At 44.8% G+C, this 23,184-nt stretch overlaps 1 protein-coding gene across 3 annotated transcripts in view; it reads left to right on the forward strand.

The window, feature by feature from the left end:
- SNRNP70 (small nuclear ribonucleoprotein U1 subunit 70) overlaps positions 1–16,956 on the forward strand; it is a 718,845-nt gene extending 701,889 nt beyond the window's left edge. For all 3 annotated transcript variants that reach the window (XM_044083355.1, XM_044083354.1, XM_044083353.1), the window contains one exon: positions 15,882–16,956. In XM_044083355.1, coding sequence (XP_043939290.1) covers positions 15,882–16,650 — 769 coding nt within the window. In that variant the 3' untranslated portion in view covers positions 16,651–16,956. The remainder of the gene's footprint in view (positions 1–15,881) is intronic.
- Positions 16,957–23,184: the final 6,228 nt, after the last annotated feature.

Raw genomic sequence — 23,184 nt, forward strand, 5'->3', positions numbered from 1 at the left:
TACCAAATGCATGGCAGTGGTAGCTTCTCACCTGAGACGACAAGGATTCCAGGTGTTTCCATATTTGGACGACTGGCTTCTCACAGCTCCCACCAAGCATCTCCTTCTGATGGCCAGAGATTATACTTTTCGCGTTTGTCAAAAACTGGGTATTTCAATAAATTGCGAAAAGTCTGTTTTGTCGCCTTGTCGTACTTTTACCTACATAGGTGCAAATTTAGATACTATAAACATGTCTGCAAGGCTAACGAACCAAAGGATATCAGACATTCACAAATTGGTGTCACTTCTTCTCAACAACAACAGAGTCAAAGCCAGGTTAGTTCTAAAGGTGTTGGGAATCATGGCAGCGGCCATACCTCTCCTTCCATTGGCCAGATACCACATGCGGATCCTTCAGTGGATGCTTTTTACTCAATGGTCATACCAGGAACTTCCAATGTCTCACACCATTATGATCACGCAAGCATGCAAAAAGCATCTCTTGTGGTGGATGTCTTCCCCCCAGCTTCTGTCGGGAAGACCATTTGTTCCACCTCCTCCGGTTGCTACTCTGACAACGGATGCCTCCCTGATCGGGTGGGGGGGGGCATTATCAGGGCAGGACAGTCCAGGGCACATGGCAACCAAACGAATGCCACTTGCACATAAATGTTCTGGAGATGAGAGCAGTGCTTTTAGCGTTGCAAGCCCTTCAAGACTCTCTTCCCTTGGGAACGATTGCAATCCAGACAGACAATATGTCTGTAGTGTGGTACATCAACAAACAAGGCGGAACCAGATCATACCCCCTGTGTCGAGAAGCACTCAGACTGTGGCAATGGGCGATTTCTTCTCAGCGTTTTCTGATAGCAACGCACATCCCCGGGAAGTCCAACCACATTGCGGACAAGTTGAGCAGAGCTATACTCATGCCTCACGAGTGGTCTCTGAAAGACTCTGTAGTGAGAGAAATATTTCTCAAGTGGGGTCAGCCTTGCTGCGATCTTTTTGCTACTCCCCAAAACAGCAAGTGCAGAGAATATTTCACTCTATTCCCTTTACCAGGCCAACCCAGCAGGGACGCTCTAGTCCAAGTTTGGCCCGGGACTTCTGTATGCATTTCCTCCTTTCCCACTGATCTCTCAAGTAATACAGAAAGCTATCGCTCAGAAGGCCTCATTGATCCTCATTGCTCCTTACTGGCCTCGACAAGTGTGGTTCCCCTTTCTACATCAATTTCTTTTGAGCGACCGTGGAATCTGGACCTAGTTCCAGATCTTTTGATCCACCAGTCGGGTCAGTTTCATCTCTCCCTCCCTCTCTGAACCTCACTGCTTGGTTCCTCCAATTCCAACTGTAGCCAGGCTTCCTCAATTATCTCACTCTGTTAGAGATATATTGATAGCTTCCCATAAATCTTCCACTCGAAAGATTTATTTGAGTAAGTGGAAACGCTTCTCATATTGGGCACAAGGAAAGGACATAGATCCTTTCACCGCTTCCATCCAACTAGTCCTTGATTTTTAGCTGAACTCTTCCATGCAGGTTCATCTCCATCTACTCTTAAGGTTCAATTGGCAGCTATTTCTAACTTTCATGTGGGTATTTCTGAATCTGCCCTAATGTCCCACAAACTTTGCAAAGCCTTTTTGAAAGGAGTTTTTCTTCTCAGACCTCCTATAAGAAATCCTCCTTCTCCTTGGGACCTAAATTTAGTTCTTGCTTCTTTGATTCTTTCCCCTTCGAACCTGCAGCTTCATGTTCCTTGAAATTATTATCATGGAAAACTCTCTTTCTGGTGGCTATTACATCAGCCAGAAGAGTTTCAGAACTTCAAGCACTCAGTTGTCGTCCTCCTTATCTTTTTGTTCCATAAGGACAGAGTATCCTTACGAACTAACCCGTCCTTTTTGCCTAAGGTGGTTTCAACATCAAATCTAAACCAAAGCATTGACCTCCTGTCTTTTTCCAGAGTATTCCAATAGGTCTGAACAAAAGTTACACTGCCTGGATGTTCATCGTCAATTAAGGTACTACTTGGATAGAACAAAACAATTCAGAAAATCTGATCAGCTGTTTGTCTCCTATCACGGAAAGCAGAAAGGGACATTCAGATTGAAAGGTATTATCCAGATGGCTAACATCTTTGATTTCCCTAGTATATGAAATTAGACAACAGAAATTGCCTAATAAACCTAAAGCCCATTCCACCAGAGCTTTGGCTACTTCTTTAGCCTTCCAAGACAGACTGCCTATTGACACCATTTGTGCAGTGGCTACTTGGGCTACTCCTCACACTTTTATTTCTCATTATAAGTTGGATTTAGCTTCTAGGCATAGAGCTAACTTTGGTTCCACTGTTCTCAGGAGTCTGTTCCGTTAGGCCACTCGGGACAAGGTGCTAGGGACGCGGTCCCATCCAGCAAGAATGAAGGCGAGATAGACAACTTAACATATAGAAGTTATGTTCTTACCATAACGTTCCATGTTAGTTGTCTTCTTCTCGCCTTCTTCTTGCGTCCCACCCTCCTTCCCCCTGGCCTGGACAGACCTAGAGGAGTTGTGATCGTGACCTCTCTTTCTACCACCTCTTTCTTAGTCATATGCTATTATGCATATTTCTTGATTCAGGATGTAGGTCACCCTTCTTTCTTCCTGTTGTTAGAGGTGGATTCTGTTTTACAGTTCTACTGTTATTGTTATAAGCTGGGGTTAGCTTACAAACGAGATCTGAGGTAACTCTCGCCTAGCATTGTGGGATATAAGGGGAGCCTCGAGCCGGTGGAACCAACTCTCGAGCTTTTAGAGTGGCCGAGTCGGAGCCGAGGTCGGCTCCGAACCCATCCAGCAAGAAGGCGAGAAGAAGACAACTAACATGGAACGTTATGGTAAGAACATAACTTCTATTTTTAAACAGTGTAAGGATTGTGGCCATAAGTTACCGCTTTTCCGATGGCCATGACTTGTGTCTCCATTGTTTGAATGTCTCCCACCTTACTGTGGATCACCTGTGTGGGATTTGTAGACATTTTTCGACCAGGACTGTAAACGAGAGAAAGAGCAAGTTAATCCTGGAAGGTCTTCTCAAATCTTTGAGAGGCTATTTCTGGGTCTGGGGGCACACCCCCTCCTGCTAAACCCTGCAAGAGGCGTTATTCCTCATAGAGGTCACTCACTTCATCTCCTTCTGGAGTAGGGAGTCAACTCATTAGGTGAAAATGACTACGGCGCTGCAACCTGTGACCCATTTGGCTCTAGGCTTGGCACTGCCCCAGTTGATTGCTCCAGCCATGCCCTCCTTATTGACCCTGGCACCGGAATTCCCGGTGCAGACAATTACGGCTCTGATGGTTCCATTGCAGCCCTTACCGGCACTGTCCTTGCATGTACAGTCCCCTACGGCACCGTTGGTACAGTCCCCTTTGGCTCAAGTATGACATTACTGTCCTCCACAGTGCAGACACTTTCAGCACAGACATGTTTTTCGGTGCAGTCTTTTTTGGCACCGTCTTTAACAGTGCAGGCACTTTCCTAGACGGTACTGTATCGGTGTAGACACCTTTTACAGTGCAGACACCTTCGACTTCTATGGCGCGGACTACTTCGACACCATTTTCTTTTGTAAAGACATCTGTTCGGGCTCTGCATCTCTCTAATTAGCAAGGATCAAGTACTTTCCTTCCTTGGATCCATTCATTGGTAGCCAATATAGCCCTTTTCTAGAAAGGCCAGAATCGCCCTCTGGTTGCTCTGAGGTTGACCAGGAGCCTCTGAACAATATGTTGTGCGGCTTGCTGACCAGTTGCTTGTGGCCAGAGGCGTCTCAACCGTCGAAATCCATGTTCCCTCCTTCAGGTGAATGTACATCTCCTCAAACTCCAACGTACACTCCTTCGACTTCCACCCAAGTATCAAAGCCCATTATTCCGACAGCAGCTTCCCTCCCTCCGACCCCAGTAGTTGATCTCACTTTGGAACCAGAGTTGTCCTTGTGGCTGTCATTGCACTGGACATCAGACTCTTCTCAGGCCTCTGGCTGTGCCGTGGGGGGGGGGGGCTTTCTTGGTTCCACGACTATTTTTTTCTATGGCACCCTCCAGGAATCCTCCCCCCCCCCTCACGAGATTCACAGTCCTCTTGAGACTCGTGGTCTGGGGGTCTGCCTGTCTGGGCAGGGTGTGACCCCGCTTCTAAGGTTGTCGTACTCTGTTCTGAGCTCCCATTCCTCCTTGGGAGGGCCGGCCTTCCAGGCCATGGAGAGGGCGCTTGCCTCTGCTGGCAAAAGCCCACATGTCTGAGTCCTCTCACCCTCTGTGCTGCAACTCTCAAGCCACAACTGCTGGACAACCGGGCACAAGGGCCTCAGGCTCCTCCTCAGCAGACCCCCTCTTTGCAGGCTTCCCCAGAACCTTCCACTAAGGAAGTACCCCACAAAGCTTCATGCAAGAGGAAGCACATGGACTCCACTGAGGAGTCTTTTACCGAAGATACGGACTTTGACTGGGAAGGATCCCCACAGTCGCCCTCTGAGAGGTGTCCTTTGGTGACATCTTCGAGATCCTTGGATAGAGAGGTGACTGGAAGTCCTCTGATCCTTGCCTGGCCCCCTACCTCCTGGGTTACCCTGCTGCCCTATGAGTTTGTCCAGCTCATCGTCCAGCACGCATGGAAGGCTCCTGACACACCCTGTAAGTGATACCACGGAGGCCGGATAAAATATCGCCCTCAACTGAGCATCCCCATTGGTCACAAGGTCTTCCAGTAGATGCCATGGTGGTCGGGGCTGCAACTAAGAAAAACTTGCCAGCGGGGAGCCAAACTGTTCATCCGCCCAACAAGGAGTCCCAGGTGATGCAGATTAGGTAAGCATTGCTTCATCGACCTTCGCCGTAAGGTCTTCGAACTATTTGGCGCACTTTGCGAGGCTCCAGAGGGATCTTGTCAACCAACTCTCTGAATCCTTGGCAGGAGCTGTTTCTGATGAGGTCTCTGACAACGTAGCTTCTCCGCCACCCTGGAGTTCATTTCCATTTCTTCCATGCATCTTATTTCTCAAGGACGGAACGGAAGGAGCGGCTAGAGTGGCAGGAACGGGGGTAGTCACCAAATGACTTGCCTAGATGAGGCTTTACGGACTCCATTAAGGCTTCCTTCATGAACACCCCCATCAAAGCCGCTTCTTTGACCCTAAAGTTAGATACACTGGCAAGGTGCGAACAAGATGGCAAGACTCTGTCTGCTGTTGGTGTCGCACTCCTCATCAAATCTACTCCAGAAGTCAGTGGAGCGGGAAGATTTGGCACAGGAAATCACAGCACTCTTTCCGTGATGCTCATGCCGTGTTTTCCCCTAGAGGCAGAAAGGGAAACTCCAATGGAAGACTCCCCTTTCGGGGCAGAGGAGGTCCGTGAAGCCAGGGTTCCAGAGATTTTCTCTGGCTAACCCTATCAGTGCTCCTGAAGCATTTCCAACTGCTCACCTCTGGAAGTGGTCGGGGGTTGTTTTACCTTGTACCCTGCTGCCTGGCAGAATGCAACCACAGACTCTTGGGTACAATGGATAATATTCAGAGGCTATCGCATCCCCTGCCATCTTTGTCCAACCTCATCCAGGGTATTACCAGATGTTCCACTCAAAGGGAAGCAGCAACACACGAAATCCAAAAGCTGCTACAAAAAGTTATCCAAACAGTCCCCCCCAAACTATATGGGACTCGTTTTTTACTCGAGGTTATTTTTAGTGCCAAAAGACTGAACTGGAGACCAATTTTGGATCTAGACACACTGAACAAATTTATAAAAACAGAAATTCCGGATGGTCACGGTTCATTCTATCCTTCTGGAAGAAGACATTTGAATGTGCTTTGTAGATCTTAAAGATGTGCATTACCACACACAAATGGGCAAACGCTCAGGAAGATACCTCCGCTTCCGCATAGGAGCCAGTCACTACCAAGTTCTAGCACTGCCCTTTGTTCTCTCTACAGCCCCCAGAGTGTTCGTCAAATGCATAGCAGTGGTTATTGCTCACTTGTGACTTACGACTGGCTCCTCACCGCCTCCACCAAGCATCAACTGGAAGAAGCCCTGCACTACACACTCCTCACAGCACGCCTGGGAATTACTATAAACTGTGTGAAGTCCATCACAATCCCGGCATAGTCTTTGGAATTTATCGGGGTACTGTTGGACATGAGAAGTTGCACAGCATCTCTTCCGGACTACAGGCTTCAAAGAATACGGCAGCAGGTTCAACCGCTGCTCTGTCACCACACATTTCCCACTCAATCTATACTCCAATTCTTTGGGTCAGTAGCAGCCTGTATCACCATTGTTCCTCTAGCCAGATTCCACATGACACTCTTCAGTGGTCACTTCTCATTCAGTGGTACCCTCTACAACGTTTGTCTTTTCAGATACGTGCAACTCAGATGTGAACAATATTCTCTGCTGAATGTTTCAAAATCCCCAACAATGGTCTTGCCCCTTAAGCCCCCATCAGCTGAAAGCCACGGTGACCACAGACACCTCCCTGATTGGGGGGGGGCTTATGTCACGGAAACTTTGTCCAAGGCAACCTGGTTGGAGACAAAGGCGCTTTTGCATATCAGTGTCCTGGAACTGAGGGCGGTGCTACTAGCGTTGCAAGCATTTCATTCCATCCTTCCATCAGGGACTGTTGCGATCCAGTCAGACATGTCAGTGGTCTGGTACATCAGCAAGCAAGGGGGCACCACATCTTACCAGTTATGCCAAGAGGCCTTGAGAAATATGGCAATGGGCGATGGCTTCCAACCACTTTCTAATTGCAAAGCACATTCCCGGGAGCTCCAACGTGATGGCAGACAAATTGAGGAGGTACAATCTACAACCTCACAAGTGGTCCCTCAATCCTGAGATAGCGGCAAAAATCTTCAACCGCTGGGGCAAGCCTTGCTGCAATCTAGTCGCCTCCCCAACTAACCAAGTGCAGCAGCTATTTTGGCCTGATCCCCCTCTTGGGGACAGTCACCGAGAGACGCTGTAGTCCACGCTTGGCCCTCGGGTCTACTTTATGCTTATCATCCCCCCCCATCTCCCAATTTCTGATGAAAGGCTCGGCTGTTGAAAAGCAAAGTGATCCTTATTGCGCCATATTGGCCTCGACAAGTCTGGTTCCCTTTTCTCTGGCCTCACCTGCTAGATCAACCGTGGATCCTCGATCCATCCCCAGTGTTGGTCTCTCCCATCCACAGGGTCTGACTCATCCCAGTCTAACAGCCCTGAAGCTGACAGCTTGATTTCTCTACTTCCAGTGATTGCAAGGCTGAAAAAGCTCTCGTCCCCAGTACACAATTCTTACTGCATCTCATAAATTGTTCACCAGACTAATCTATCTCAGTAAATGGAAAAGGTTCTTTCTATGGCCAGCAAATAAACAGACCCTTTGTCAGCCCCAGTTTCGATGGTTTTGGATTACTAATCGCACCTTTTCCACTCTGGGGTGTCTGCCTGTACTATTCATGTGCATTTAGCTGCCATTTCAAATTTCCACATTGGTTTACAGGATTTTTCGCTCATGTCACATACTCTAAAACTTTATTGAAGGGGGTTCTGCACCTAAAACCTCCCTTTAGAGAACCAGTACAACCTTGGGATTTGGCCTTGGTCCTGCAAGCCCTAACAGCCCCCCCCCCCTTAAACCTGTGTCTTCATGTGATTTAAAATCTCACGTGGAAAACTTTATTTCTAATTGCAATCACATCGACCAGATGCTTGTCATAACTTCTAGCCTTATGTATCAAACCTTCCTATCTCATCTTCCATAAGGATAGAGTATCACTGACAAGTAATTCCTACTTTTTACCAAGTGTCAGCAGTCTGTCAACCAATCTATTGACCTTCCAGTACTTTTTCCTAACCACTCTAACAGAGAAGAGTATTGCCTGCACTCCTTGGATGTTCATAGGCAAATACTATTTTATTTGAACAAAAAATCTACCCATAAATCAGACCAACTATTTCTAGCTTTTTCTGGACCAAGACCGAATCATCCTGTCTCAAAAGTTAAATTGGTTTTGTGGTTGAAAAATTGCATTACCTATATCTACAACAAGAACAATGTCACCTTGCCTCAGAGTGAAAGCACATTCTACAAGGTCTATGGCAACTTCAGCTGCGACTTGGGCCAAACCTCATACCTTTATTCTTCATTACAAATTGTATTTGGCCTCCAGAGGTAGAGCTTCCTTTGGGCTCCATGATGCTCAGGAATGTCCTTTCATGAGGGCCAATTACGGATACAGGTAGCTGGGGAATGAACTAAGATTATCATTATCTGATAGTTGTGTCTCACCATAACATTCTGTGTTCTTCGTTCATTCATTACTTCCCAACCTCCGTCCCCCTCCAGAGGTTCTTGGTTGATCTCCTATACTCCTTTATTGTAGGTCTGTTATGACCAGAGGTAACCTCTACTTTTGTCTGTAAACTTGCAAACTCGATCTGAGGTAACTGGGAGCAGAGCATCTGGTTAGGACCTTGGCTTGAGAGTTTTCCACTGACGCAAGCTTGATATATGGCCGGCTCTGTTCAGAGGACAGAACAGATAACCCATCAGTAATGAATGAACAAAGATCAACACAGATGGAACATTATGGCAAGACATAACTTTTTTCTTTGTTCTGTCCCTAGACACTAGAAAAACCTGCTCCTCTTACCCTGCCAAATCTGCACTTGAGGTGTCAGAGTGTCCTTAGCTGGAATATTTTCTTCCCTTTATTGTCTTTGCCATTGTTCATAGGTATGTACTAGGCTGTTGGCCAAGGGCCTAAGTAAGCCTAGCCAACAAGGTTCCCTGGCTTACGCCACCCAAGAAAGTTAATTTCCTGTGCCCCTGTTGAGCAGAGCCACAGGCGTGATGCCCGGGGTGCATTTCCCATTTCCCATCCACACAAGATTTTTCTTTGAGTGCTAATGAACATTGCTTGACATAGACGGGTAGCTTGTTCCAGAGTATAGGAAGTCTGTGGGACAGGAATCTATCCCTCCAGCATGTCCTGTTTATTGTGGTGACAAGGTTTAGGTCCCTAGAGCATGTAGCTCGGAGGGATTGGGTTTTTTAGGTGTAGCATGTCCAACAACTCTGGGTTTAGCATAGCTTTATATGTTAGGCAGAGATCTCCTCTGAGTAGGCGATATGCTACAGAGTAAAGCTGGAGTTTTTTTGAGACTCGTCAGTGCAGGGCATCTGTTTGAGGCCAGTAATCTTCTTTATGCATTTCTGTGACCTTTCCAGCTGCTGCAGATGTTTTGTGAGGTACATTCCAAAAGGGACATTGTACTCTACAATGTGTCTGAGTGCCGAGTAGAGGGGAACAATGACCTCTTTTTCCTGGATGAGAACCCTTTTGCGATGAGGTGTGCCACATAGGATTTCCTGACTACTGTGGCGATGTGATTATCAAAGGAGAGACTACTGTCCACCTGTGTCCCAAGGTCTCATCACACATTTGGCGTTAAGTAGACTGCCGTTTTGTGGTAGTCCATGGGTACAGAGTTTTTACCAAAGTGGATGACCATGCACTTTTTGGCATTGATCTTGAGGCCATAGCTCTGACACCAGGCATCTGTCTGTGAGGCCCTTCTGTAGGATGTCCACATCATTTGGGGACTCTACTATGGCTCCTAGTTTGCAGTCATCTCTGAACTTAGTCCGAGGCTTTCTGTTAGCCTGTACTTCAGAGAAGTAGATACCAAACAGGAGAGGTCCCAGGACTGAACCCTGTGGCACTCCACTTGTCACTGGTTTGAAGTCAGATTTGGAGTCTGCAACTTTTACAGTGTGGGATCTGTCAGTGAGCCAGTTGGCAACCCACCTTGTGACGTAGGGATTTATACCTAGTTTAGTGAGTTTAGCTGTAATTCCAGAATGGGAGATGGTGTTGAAAGACTTGGCGAGGTCAAGATAGGCTGTGTGAGCCACCTAACCCTAGTCTACAGCTTTGGTAACTGCCTCAAAGAAGTCGATCAGGTTCAGAAGGCATGATCTGCCTTAAACCCGAACTGGGTGGGGTCCAGAGTTTGGAGGTTACCAATGTCTCCGAGTTCCATGATGATACGTTCCATGGCCTTGCAGACCAGGTTCGTCAGACTAATAGGGCAATAGTTCCAAGGATCAGTGGTGGCTCCCCCTTTTGTGGAGTGGGATAACTGTTGCTGTGCGCCATTCAGTGAGCAACAAAGCCTGACGTGAGACTATGATTGAACATGGTGCTTAGGTGGGGAGCCAGTTTGTTCTGAAGTTCGTGTAAAACCCAGCCTGGGATGTTGTCCGGTCCCATGGATGCTGTATTTTTGGTTTTAGAGAGTGCAGCTTTTTACTGCATAGACGTGATTGCAGGGACTCTGCATTATTCCTTTACAGATGTGTGCCCTTTAGAGTGTGAGAGGGGGGTAAAGTTAGCACTGAACCTGTCTGCCAGGATGTTGGCAATCAGTTGGTTCTGTAATTTTTGTGCCGTTGTGCTGTAACTCTGAGCAGATCTGGGTTTTGCCATTGAGATTCTTGACATAGCTATAGAATGCTTTGTGGTTGCCTTTAGAGTCTGTGGCGATTTTTGTTTTCGTAGCTATCTTTGGAGGATCTTATAAGGGATCTCAGCTTTTTACTGAGGCTGACCAGGGAGATCCCCCACTCATGGGATTTTATTCTCTTTTGCAACAGTTTCTTCCTTCTGTTGTAGCTTTTTTATGGCAGGGGACCACCAGATTGTCTTCCATTTTTTGGAGGATAGCATCTTGGTTCTGTTTGAGATAGCATGATCCATGCACTCGTAAGTGCTTAGAATGCATTTGTGTAGGAGTCAGCAGTCATAACTGTATTGTCCATCTGCATGGATGTCATGAATTTTGCCACTTTTGTCTTAAGCATGATGTTGGCTTTGGAGAAAGTTTTTACAGTGGTTTCCTTAATGGTGTGTGGGGGTGGGATGCGGATATCTAGGGTGATTAGCTTATGGTCTGATCTGACCAACAAGGAGTTGACTTCAGGTGTGGAACACTGGTCACTCATGTTGGTAATGACTAGGTCTAGGATATTGCCCCTGGTGGGGGTGTAGATAAGTTGATCCAGGGCATTGGAGTTTATGAATTCCAGAAAGCGTTGAACGAATGAGTTGGTACATGAGTAGTTCTCTCAGTTAATGGTGGGGTAGTTGAAATCCCCCATTGTTAGGGTGTTTGGTTGAACCCTAATATTTTCCAGTATATCAAGAAATGAGGAGTGGGAATCCTGGTGCATGGGGCATGGTGGGGGATATGTAGCAGGCTACAATTTGGATTGCAGTTTTGCCCAGAGTTAGTTGCACTTGAATAACTTCAGATGCATTATGCTGCCCAGCTAGCCTGGAGGTGTGGATATCCAGTGAATATGGACACACCTCCACCTTTAGTGTTCTGGTCCACGTTAGATGGCCTAAAAGTGTGATGTTAGTTATAGCCTGGTAATGCAGGGTGTTCTCTAGAGCCTTGAACCAAATCTCAGTCACTGCACAGATACCGATGTTCTCCATTTTAAGGAGTGCCTCGAGAGTGCGTTCTGATATTTAGACTTCTAGCATTGAGTAGCATTACCCTCAGTTTTTGCTTACGTGGTACCGTGGTGAATGTCATTTGAACCTTGCCTAAAAAAGGCACTATAGGGGCTGCAAGACCCTTGGCCATTATCCACAATCCCAGGGATGACAGGTGCAGGCCATCTCTGGCAAAGCATAGTGGTGTGTCGACCATATCATCCCAGGCAGACAGATACTGGATCCCATAGAATGACACCAGAATCTTAGACAATTGTTGAAGTCAATCATTTTGTCCTTGTACTGCGGTATCCTTCTGGGCGATGACAGGTTGCTACTCATGGCTAGGGTCATACCTGCCTGGGCTACAAGATCGGAGAGCTCTTCCATATGTCTCTATGTAGTCCAGGGAGGTACGTCTCACGTTCACACCAACATGGACAATGACAATCATATTTGTACTTGTGGAGTGACCTGAGTGGGTCATGTGGGAAATCCTGGCAGCCGACAGGCAGCTGACAGTAACCTTGTTTAGCCTGGTGAGTGGGACATCAGTATGCCCGACTATAGTCACCTATGACTAGTGTGGGTACATTGTTTTGCCTTATGGGCTTTGGTTTATTGGCACACTGAGTCTGTGGGCTGCGTCTCATTTGGGTTGTGTTGGGGAGTGGAGGTTGCTTGTGTTTCTGCTTTGGAGGTCTCTGTTGCTTGAGCAGATTGAGAGCCTCCTCGAATGTGTGGATTTTGGTGGTGTAGGATTAGTTGGGACTGTGATTGGTGTGGCGGAAGTGTTTACCTTCTCTTCTTGATTGTCATGTTCAGTCTTGGTTGGCTAGATAAGTGCATCTCTCACAGGTTGTGGTGTTGGGTGGTAGGAGGAGAGGGTTGTTTGTGTATATAAGGCAATTGCTACATTGTCCCATGGTGCCCAGATTCATCAGATAGACAGGAGAGAACACTGGGAGCTGCATGAATAAAAAACTGCTTTCCTCTAGAGAAGTGAGGAAAGTGAATATAAGAGCTGTTCTGTAAGCAAGTGAGAAAAGTAAGTACAAAAACTGTTTTCCTATAGGTAGAGGAAGGTTGAGTCCTGTAGTAATTTTGAATCTTTAGTGCTAACAAAAAATTCTGAACAAGTGCTGACCACGAATAAGCGAATTCAAGTGATAAAATTAAAACTCTGTACCTGGCTCTTGTGGTAGATAGGCTACCTAGTGCTTACCACTCCCACTGATGAGCTAGAATGCTTTCCTCCAACACAGAAAGGCTTGGGGGGGGGGGGCTCAGAAGCTTACAAACAGTCCTGAATCCAGCAAGTCTGTGTCTGGACTAGACTAGTTAAGGAAAGGTGGGAAACAAGTGCAAACACTGTGTTTTTTAAACCAGAAGGTTGAAAGAGATGGAAAAACTGCCCAAATGGCCAGTAAACTACAATTGCTGGGCCAGAAACCACTCTTGTGATAGGCTACCTAGTGCTTACCACTCCCACTGATGAGCTAGAAGGCTTCCCTCCAACACAGAAAGGCTTTGGGGGCTCAGAAGCTTACAAACAGTCCTGGTTACAGCATATTTGTATCTGGACTAGACTCATTACAGGCAAGGCAGGAAACAAGCTTAGAATTTTATTTATTTATTTTTTTGAAAGGGAGAAGAGAAACAGAAGATAATTCAAAATTAAGGCCCTACGTGGCTTGCCCTTCACAAATGTTCTCTCTATTGGGTAGAATGAGCTAGTGACACTAGACTGGAATAGAGCTGAACAGATGGGACTGGTAGGAGTGTCTGAAGTCATATGATCCCACTGTAATCAGTTGAGTGAGCAAATGAGACCCAGGAGGAGTGCTCATACACAAATTTACAGAAGGGGCGGGAAATTCCAAAGCCACCAAGATTGATACCAAAACAAATAAATACAGGGAGAGAGGGTGGGAAACTAATTGCAGAGACAGAGGACCGTAGTATTCTATGAAACAAATAGAAAAATAACTGCAAAGAGACACAGACCACAATATTCAATGAAACAGAAAAATAAAATGCAGTACAATCTTTAACACTGCAAGTTTGTACTTAACTCAGCTAATAATGCAGTTGATTGTAGGTGTGTAGCAGAAGCCAAACAAGTACATTTATTGCATACAATCTCAATCTGGAGCAAGGGATTGAGTAAAGGGGGCTAAAGTTATAAAGAGTTTTCTGCTAGAGGGTGTCAGTGGCACCAGTCCTACTGTTCCGTTGTCCAGACAGACCAAAGAAACATAATGGCAAGTACATAACTTAGATTTTTCTCAACTTCACCACCTGTGGATTTTTTTTAGCGGTATCTTTGATGGGAAGGAAAAGACCTCCAATGTGGAAGCCAAAGTGCTTTCCACAGTCCAGATTAAGTACAGATAGAGCCAGTCTCTGCCAGTTAATTTCAGTGTTACGTCTTGGATGCCTCTTCTGCCTTTTCATCCTTGCAGCTTGATTTTCTAGGCCCTCCTAGGAAGCTTGACTGCATCTGTAGGTCCATAACCCCCCAAAAAACTTTTGTACAAAAAACATGTTGATTTCAGCGGTGCTAATTGTATGTGGCCAAAGCCAGAAACCCAACCCTAAATGACAGGGAGAATGGTTCTTGAGGTGTTTTAGTAAAAAATATTTGCATCTCTGCTACAATGACCTTTACAGCTGTAAATTGCCAGTCTTGCATGTTAAGTTCTAAGTTTCTCTTGATCAGCTGAGATTGAGGGCTGAGGGGATAGAAGATTTAGGTCTTGGAAAGGAGATGCTTTACCCATGCAGCACCTAGATGTTTATAGTAGTCAGTGTTGCAATACTGCTAAGTCGTAAGACTTCTGCTGCATTGCTGCTTGCTGCCAGAGTCCCCCAGTTGACTGTCCTTGCCCAGCTGATTGTCAGTAGTATAAAGTGGCAGTTTCCTTGCCATATTAGTCCCATGCACAAGACTGTATGTATGCAAGCATCATCAGCTGTCTTGAAGTACCAGAGGATTCAGCTAACAACCCCATCTGGGGAACGTTCTACTGCTCACTCCCCATACTGGTTCCTGTAGGACTCCCTTTCCCTTCTCCGGATCGTGCAGTTTTGGGACTGCAGTCAGGCCCTTTGGAACTGTGTCTATTTACATTTAGATTTGTTTTTCTTTCCTGAAAACTTGTTCAGATTTCCTGTGCTGTACAGTTTTTTTTCTGTATTGCTTCACATTGCCCTTTGACTTTGCTAGGATAGCGTGAAAATATTTAGTGTTGAGGGAAGTGCAAGGCAAAATTCTGAACTGTGGTGTCTTTTCACCTAATGCAGTCAGCTTGCTGAAAGGTAATTTGAGGGACACTTACCAGTGCAGGATATTTTAACGACCGTGTATGTTATCAAGATGTGTTTAAGTGTTTTTGTTTTGCTCTTTTTGCAAGACACATTTTTGTTTCATGATGTAACAGGAGTGATTTGAAGACTTGCTTACAAGGACTGTTACTTTCATGTTTATGTAACATGATGCCTTGCTTTGATTCCAGAAACTGTTTTGTTTACCCTGTTTTTTGTGTAATGTATTCTGTAGCTGGTTAGGGGTTTTAAAAATTCTGAGTAACAAGCTCTACTGAGCATTTAATGGAGTTGACAAAGCTGTCTTATGTTTTTTCTTATCCAGTTTTAATCAGCTGAAGTGCTGGAAGACTTGCTACTGTATGTGCTCTTAGGAGTCCGCTGTAGTCACTACCACTGTTTTCTTGATGGGGTGCGCATGAATGTTTTAATTTGGAGGGGGTCGTGTTGTATCAGTAAGCTTATTTTTTTCGTGAGCATGTTGTATGCATGTTAGACAAACTGCATCTTTGCAGAACAAGAGACATATTCATCTGAGAAATCCACTTTAACATTTTGGTAGCACTTTTTTCAGATCAGTGTTGCTATGTCTTGGCTTTGTAAAGCTTGGGGAGTCTAAAGATTTAGATTGCTTTATCTTACAGTTCTAACAAATAGTTGACAGAGGTCAAATATCAATGCAATTGTGTTTGCCATGTATACTTCAAGATACAGTATTCTGATACCTTGTAGGTAGCATAGTTTTGGAATTAATGCAAATATGAACAGGCAATATTTGACGCATAGAGGCACAGTAGGAGGTAACTGCTGAAACGCCTTGAGACATCACTCGGCTGTAATGAGTTAAAATAAGTTTCAGATGTATTTGGTTTAGGGACTGCAAAAAGTTTTAGCTGTGTACCCAAGTAGAAAGTGTTGCATTAGAATACAGTGTAATTATGAGCAAGTAGCCTAAATAGCGTTTAATGCATTAAAACTGGTAGTCACTACATTTCTTCTGACTGTTTTCTGTTCTTTCTAGGGACAGGGAACGAGAGCGAGAAAGAGATCGTAGAGAGCGTAGTGAACGCAGCAGAGAGAGATTGCCAGAAAAAGAACGTCGCAGAAGCCGTTCACGGGAGCGGCGACGTAGGTCACGTTCAAGAGACAAGGAGGAAAGGAAACGTAGTCGTGAGAAGAGCAGAGAGAAAGATAAAAAAGAAGACAAAGATCGTGACCGTAAACGCAGGAGTCGCAGTAGAGATCGTAAGCGTGACAGAGATCGTGACCGTGAGAAAAAAGAAGATCGTCCTGAGGGTGAAGTGCAGCCCGAAGCAGTTGAAATCCCTGCAGAAGATGCCCAATTGGCTGAGTTGCCTGTGGATGGTATAGATGTTAAAACTGAACCTGAAGAAAAGAATAAAGACAGGGAGAGGGAAAGGGACAGAGAAAAAGACAAGGATAGAGATAGAGACCGTGACAGAGACAGACGACGAAGCCATAGAGACAGAGAGCGTGACAAAGACAAAGACAAGGACAGAGACAGAGAGAGAGATAGGAAGAGGGATAGAGACCGGGATCGGGGAGACCGGGGTGACAGAGAGCACAAACGTGATAGGGAAAGGGACAGAGAAAAGAGAGAGGAGAGAGGACAGGATAATGGAATACCAGAGCTACCAGAACTACCGGAACAGCTGGAGGAAACGAGCCAGGACAATTTCATGGACCAGGAATCCATGATGTCTGGAGAAGATTATATGTCAGCAGAAAATGGTTATCAGATGGAACAACCATTGGAAGAAGGATTGTAGAATTTTTTTTGCCTCATGGTTGAGGACATTGTTCTGTGTGATTGGACCAACTTGGTATTCATGCAGTTTTTGTCATCAGTTTTCATACGTGCAGTGTTCTGGGGGGATGGGTGTACAAGCATTGCGATTCATGTCTGAAAATTGTCAAGTAGGTTTTTCTTCCATTTTTTTTAAGATGGTAAGTTTTACAGCAGGTAGTTTTAGGTTAAATCCTGAAATTACAACATTATAGAAGTTTACTGTCACCTGTGAACATCCTTTTAAAGGATATCCAGTTAAACATTAAAAAGTAATTTTAATCCAAAATGTGTGGGTTGATTTTCTGTGCTAACACTACATAGTGAGGGAGTTTGAAGTTCCACGTTTAGTTCATACCCTTATCTTTCAGGAACTCTGAAATGGGCCGATAGCTGGAGAATACTAGCTGATATCCTTCTTTTCATGTATTGCAGTATTATTTACATGAGGGAGTTGCCCTCCCAGGCGACCTGACATTTGCCAGTATACCAAAGTCTTTTAATGTCTGATGTAGGCTATCAAATGTAGGCCATAAGACATGCGTGCGCGCCATCCTCAGAAGTACTTTGCCGCCAGTTGGATCACCAGTCCCAGACATCGCTCTTCTGCCCAATAATTTTCTTCAATAAAGATAAGTGTTCTGTTGGGGAACGTCTTGCTACTGTTCTTTTTTTTGGGGGGGGGGGGGGGGGCTTTCCTTCATCTACCAGAAAACCTTATGCAGAAAAATGGAAGAGATTCTGTGCTTGGAACCAGGCACAAGGTATTGACACTTGTTCCAAATATTCCTCAGATTTTGCAATACTTAACTGAGATGCTGGATAAAGGCCTTTCCTTTTCATCCATTAAAATTCATGCCTCTGCCATTTCAGCTCATTACAATACAGAACCACCTATTTTTTCTCATCCACTACTAAGGCAGTACCTCAGAGGGGCCAAAAACATAAGTCCCCCAAGGAGAGCACCAGTACCTATATGGGACCTCAACTATGTCTTGGAAAAACTTACACTGCCTCCCTTTGAGCCAGCCTCTGCAGCTGATATAAAATTCTTATCCTGGAAAACAGCTCTGCTCCTAGCAATAATCTCCGCTAGACGAGTCTCAGTTAGGCACTCATGGCTGTGGAACCTTTTATCATTTTCCGTCCTGACAGGGTTTCTCTCAGGACAAACCCTACATTTATGCCTAAGGTGTAGTGACCAGTGTGGCTCTTAACCAAACAATTCACTTGTCAACTTTTTACCCAAACCTACAGAATAAGGGTGAGAGACTTCTACATTCTTTGGACATTCACAGACAGCTACGCTTCTACTCGGACAGAATCAAAGCTTTCAGAAAGACTGAAAAACTTCTAGTAGCATATGCTGCAGGATCACAAGGAAAGCCTATCTCAAAGCAGACTATTTTAAAGTGGATAGGCCACTGCATTCGTTTCTGCTATTCACAGCATGGCAAATCAGTGCCTAAGGGCATTAGGCCACATTCCACCAGAGCAGCAGCCACTTCAGCAGCCTTCTTCAGAGGAGTACCAACCAAAGACATCTTAGAGGCTGCAACTTGGAGTTCAGTGCATACTGTTACAAAGCACTATCACTTATTTCTCTATTCTGAATCCAGGGCAGACTTTGCCACTGCAGTTCTGCAGGGCCTGATGGCCTCTCCTAATCCTATGTAGCAGCCTTCTAACAATAGCTTTGGGATTCAATTCTATTGTAATGACTGCAACAGTGAAACACGGACATAATACAGTTGTGTACCTACCATAAATGTAGATGTTAGTGTATTCACTGTTGCAGTCCAGGTTACCCTCCCTTCATCCCCCTTTTCCTTGCTGGGACATATCTGTAATTCTCTATTCTGTACGTGTGTATGTGGTGTATTTGCTTGTAGATGAAGGAAAGGTTTTTGGTTATACATGCTTTTTAACATTAGTAAGCCTACCATTTTAGGGGCACCTGACATCTGGGGCAAGAAAAACTGAAGAAAATGGCGTCTGCTGCATCTTTTATATACCCCTGCCGCACTGACGTCGAAGGCAACAGCAACCGATGCCGGACCTAGTCTTTGGAACTCAGGCAGACTGTGGGTAGTCTGCCAGCAGGATAACCCAATTGTAATGACTGCAACAGTGAATACACTCTAACATCTACATTTATGTTAGGTACACAACTGTACTTTCCTTTTTTTGGGGGGGGGGGGTTCCCATAGGTTCATAGGTGTTTACTAGGCTAATGACCACAAGGACCTTTTTTAAACCTAGCCATGCATCCCAAATCTGACAAGTTCTGTTACCCTTGATAAGTGTAAGCATGGGCCTGGGAGATGAACCATTTACAGGTTACCAGTGTCCATTAGAGACGTAGGTGCCAAACCAGTGATGACTTTCCGGTTTCCCTTTCAATTGTCCAAGTTCTTGAATTGGGTTAGGAAGGAACTCTGCTTCACATAGATGGGGTGCCTGTTTATTTATAGACTGTGTAGTCTCTGCGATATATACCTCTCTCCCCAGCAGGTCCTATTGATATCACAGGCAAGGTTTAAGTCTTTAGAATGGATAATTCTGGTGCTGTTTGTGGATATGCAGGTGGTCCATCAGAGTGGGGTCTTGTCAGTGCCCTGTATGCCAGGCGTAGACAGAATACAGGGATAGGACCTTGAGGCAGGCTACATAGTACATATTAACACCCTGTATTCTTTTAGTGAGGACCTTGTTTGGATGTACCAGTTGTTGGATATGCCTGGCTAGGTACATACTGAAGGGGGGGGGGGGCATTGTACTCTATTTCTGATGAATGCCAAATACAGTGAAACACTAAACTTCCTTGGACTTGGATGCCATACATTTGTTTATAAATTGTGCAACATCACCACTGTAGACACATGATCAAAAGCTAGATTACTATTTGTGTCTCCCTAAGTTCCTGAGTACTCTGCCATCTCTAAGAGGTGTGTTGTTAATATGATAGTTACCAGGGATGGATGACTTTCCAAAGGATACTATTATGCATTTCTTGGCATTTAGTTTGTCCATGGCTCTGGCACTAGTTGTTCATCTTTATCAGCCCCTCCTGTAGAACATTTGTCTGAGAGATTCAATGACTGCTCCTAATTTGCAATCCTCTGCAAATTTAGTCAGCCAGAGACCACGGGCATTGGCCTTGACTTCTGAGAAGTAAATGCCAAAAAAGAGCGGTCCAAGGACTGATCCCTGAGGGACTCCACTTGTGACTGGCCTCTTTGTAGAGGTGGACTCCCCAATTCTAACTTCATGGGTCCTGTCTGTTAGCCAGTTGGCTATCCGTTGGGTGACCTACGGGTTTGTACCCAATTTCTTTAGTTTAACAGTGCCCAAGTGGGGTATTGTCAAATGCTTTGGCCAGGTCACTGTAGGCAGTATGAATGGTTTTGCCCTCATCCATTGCTTTGGTGACCTTCTCAGAGTAGGCATGATCTGCCCTTTAATCCAAACTGGGTTGGGTCCAGTGTCTGGAGGTTTACTATATCTCTTCTTTCCATGGTTTTACATATCAGACTGAGTCTGTAGTGTCCAGGGTCTGTAGATGGCCCACCTTTGTACAGAGGGATGACTGTTGCCTTTCTCCATTCATGAGGCACAAAGCCTGTTTGGAGGCTACAGTTAAATAGTAATTCCAGAGGCGCTGATGAGTCATATTTTGTGCTATTTAGAAGGCATCCTGGGATATTGTCTGGGCCCTTTGATGTTGTTCTTGGTCTTAGAGAAATTAAGAACCTGTTCCCTAGTAATAGTGGGGGGGGGGGGTTATATTTCCTGAGGAAAGGTTGAGGGGGAAAGAGGAGTAAAGTTGAGTTGAATTCATCAGCCAGGTGATTTGCTATATCTTCTGGCTCAGTATAGGTGGCTCCATTTACAATGAGCTCTGCAAACAATTGTGTATTGCCTTTGAGGTTGCAGACATAGCTAAGTAATGCTTTGTGGTTGTCCTTGGCCTGGGAGGCCAAACATTTCTCAAATTTGTCTTTGGTAGACTTAGTCCTCCTGAGTTTTGTTGGGTGCTGCACTTTTTACCATGATTTTCTTCCTCCTGTTATACAGATTGATTTTGTGATTCCACCGGGGTGGCTAGATTTGTTTTTGTTCTGTACTTTTTCCTGGAGGGTACAGCTACCTCTGTGCAGCTATTAACATGCTTGTACAGAGTTTCTGTGAATAGTTCTGCATAGGCTGAAGTGTTCAGAATTGCTTGAAATTTTTCTAGGTTCTCACTTAATAGCAAGAGTTTAACCTTAAAATAGTTCCTGAATGTTACAGGTTTAGCTGGGGGTCCGGGGTTTATTTTTTACTTCAAAGGAGACCATTTTGTGGTCTGACCTTACCAGGGAAGGCTTTACAGTAGGGGGATGTGCAGCAGTCTCCCATATTAGTGAAGATCTGATCCAGTATGATTGCACCCCTGGTTGGTGTATTGACTAGTCTAGGTAGTTTGCGTTTACAAAATCCAAGAATCTCTGCATGTTCATTTTTTGTCATATACTATTCCCAGTAAAAGTGGTGTAATTGGTCACCCATGAATGTGGTGTTGGGTTGGATGGTTGGTGTTTCTAATAAGTTTAAATACATGGTATGGGTTTCTTGGATCATAGAGGGGAACATATAGATTGCAAGGAAGTGGTATTGGATTTTACCAATAGTGATTTGAACATGGTGCATTTTTCTGTTTGACCAGCCTTGAAGTATATTTTTTGATATAGACACCGCCACCTTTAGTCCCTGCCTGTGAAGTAGCTGGTCTGTGTGTGGAAGGCATTATAACCTTGCACTGTTAGTGTGCTCTCCATGGCTTTAAACCGTGTCTCTGTGACCGCACAGATCAGATGGGAATAAACTGACCCCTAAACTAATCTGCAAGGTTCTTTTATAGCTATTCATACACCACATAGTTGCTTGCCTCTTTCATACCCAAGCAGACCATCAGGATTCATAATGTATGAAGTGAGAAGGTTTTCTACAGTATCTGCTGCCTTGTATCCCTTTATAAAGTCAACTTAGTCTCCATGGATTAAAAACAGCTATTAAAATTGTAGTTCTATTCCTTTAGAAGCAGCGTCTATAGAAAATGTGTTTTTTTTTTTTTTTTTTTTTTTTTTTTTTGAGTTAACGAGTGCTTGTTCTTCCTGCTGTAAAGAGAGTTCTGGCCTGGCTTAGAAATTGTGGCATTTAGAGTGGAACCACAAAATCAGGCATCTGTGCACCTCCCCAAGAACAATAAGGCCAAGAACTGGGAAATAGAATTCCTTTAAATTTTACAAAAGCTAGGGAAATGCGCATCCATTAAGAAAAATTTTAAGTGAAAGAGACACTAGCTTATTTCCTTCTGTTCTTATACGAGGAATGAACTTTGTGCTTGCATTTATCAAGGTAAATGGTGTGTTTCCAACTAAAGATATCTATTCCTGTCTTCACCTGATGGCATTACTCTCCTGTTAGTATTCCTTTGCTGCTGTTCAATTGTATAATCAAGTTCCAGTCCTCACAACCTCAAGTATTTTAGAATCCAGACCTGTCCATTGACGCATACTTTAGGTTCTTCCAAAATCCTATTCAATACTTCAGGAATGCTATTGATCCATCTTGGCCTCCATCACTTCCTCCTTTTTTTGTCTTCAATCTTTCCCACCAGTGGTGCTATCCCTAGTGAATTCTGTCATCACGTTACGTGGCAAAAGCATTTGAATTTCACTTTTACTATCACACCTTCCAGTGAACATTATGGTAGAAGTACTGATTAATTTGATATTTTTTTGCCTGTTTTTGGTTCCCCCAGCTGACCTTAAGCTGCTCCAAATGCCGCTCATCTTTCATCTGGTCTACCAAACCCACATCCCCCCATTCCTATGTCCATTTTCAGGGCCAGTGAGAAGATTCAGGCAACCTGAGTTTGAATCATTTGTTTCCCCTTTACAAGCTTTGTGCTCATTCCCATGACAACTTATAAATGGGGCATGCAGTGAGTGGCTCATTGGTCCAGTGGTATGATTCTCATGGGTGTAAGAGGTCCTGTATTGATATCCTGGAATAGTCATTTGGTGGCTCTTGGCTAGGACATTTGGCAGGTTGGCATAGTGGTTAAGGTGGTTACAGACGCAGTGTAGTTTGATTCTCACATGGGGTAATTGGCTAGGCTTAAAATGGCCTACAATGGCACTTAGCCTAGTACTAATCTATGAATCTGAAGATGTTAGGATAACTGAGTCCATATCCAAAAGAAGACAGTGGCAAGCTGGAGTCCCTCAAGGCTCTCTGCTGGGTCCACTCTTTTGGCATCTACTTCTCTAAAATCAAGGCCAACATCAGGGACCTCTGACAGTTTACTGATGATTGCAAGTTAGGTGCATTCATAGGATCTTCTAAAGTTACAAATATCCTTTTGTGGGGGGGGTTGTCATCCAAGAGGGCGGAGTGTTAAAACCAGATTCCACACAAGGACAACTGTCTTTTTTCATATAAAAATGTTCAATCTGTTCATTATGCATAA

This window comes from Protopterus annectens, chromosome 9.part0 (genome assembly GCF_019279795.1).
Source record: "Protopterus annectens isolate FY-2018-M chromosome 9.part0, PAN1.0, whole genome shotgun sequence".
NCBI classification, from domain to species: domain Eukaryota; kingdom Metazoa; phylum Chordata; order Ceratodontiformes; family Protopteridae; genus Protopterus; species Protopterus annectens.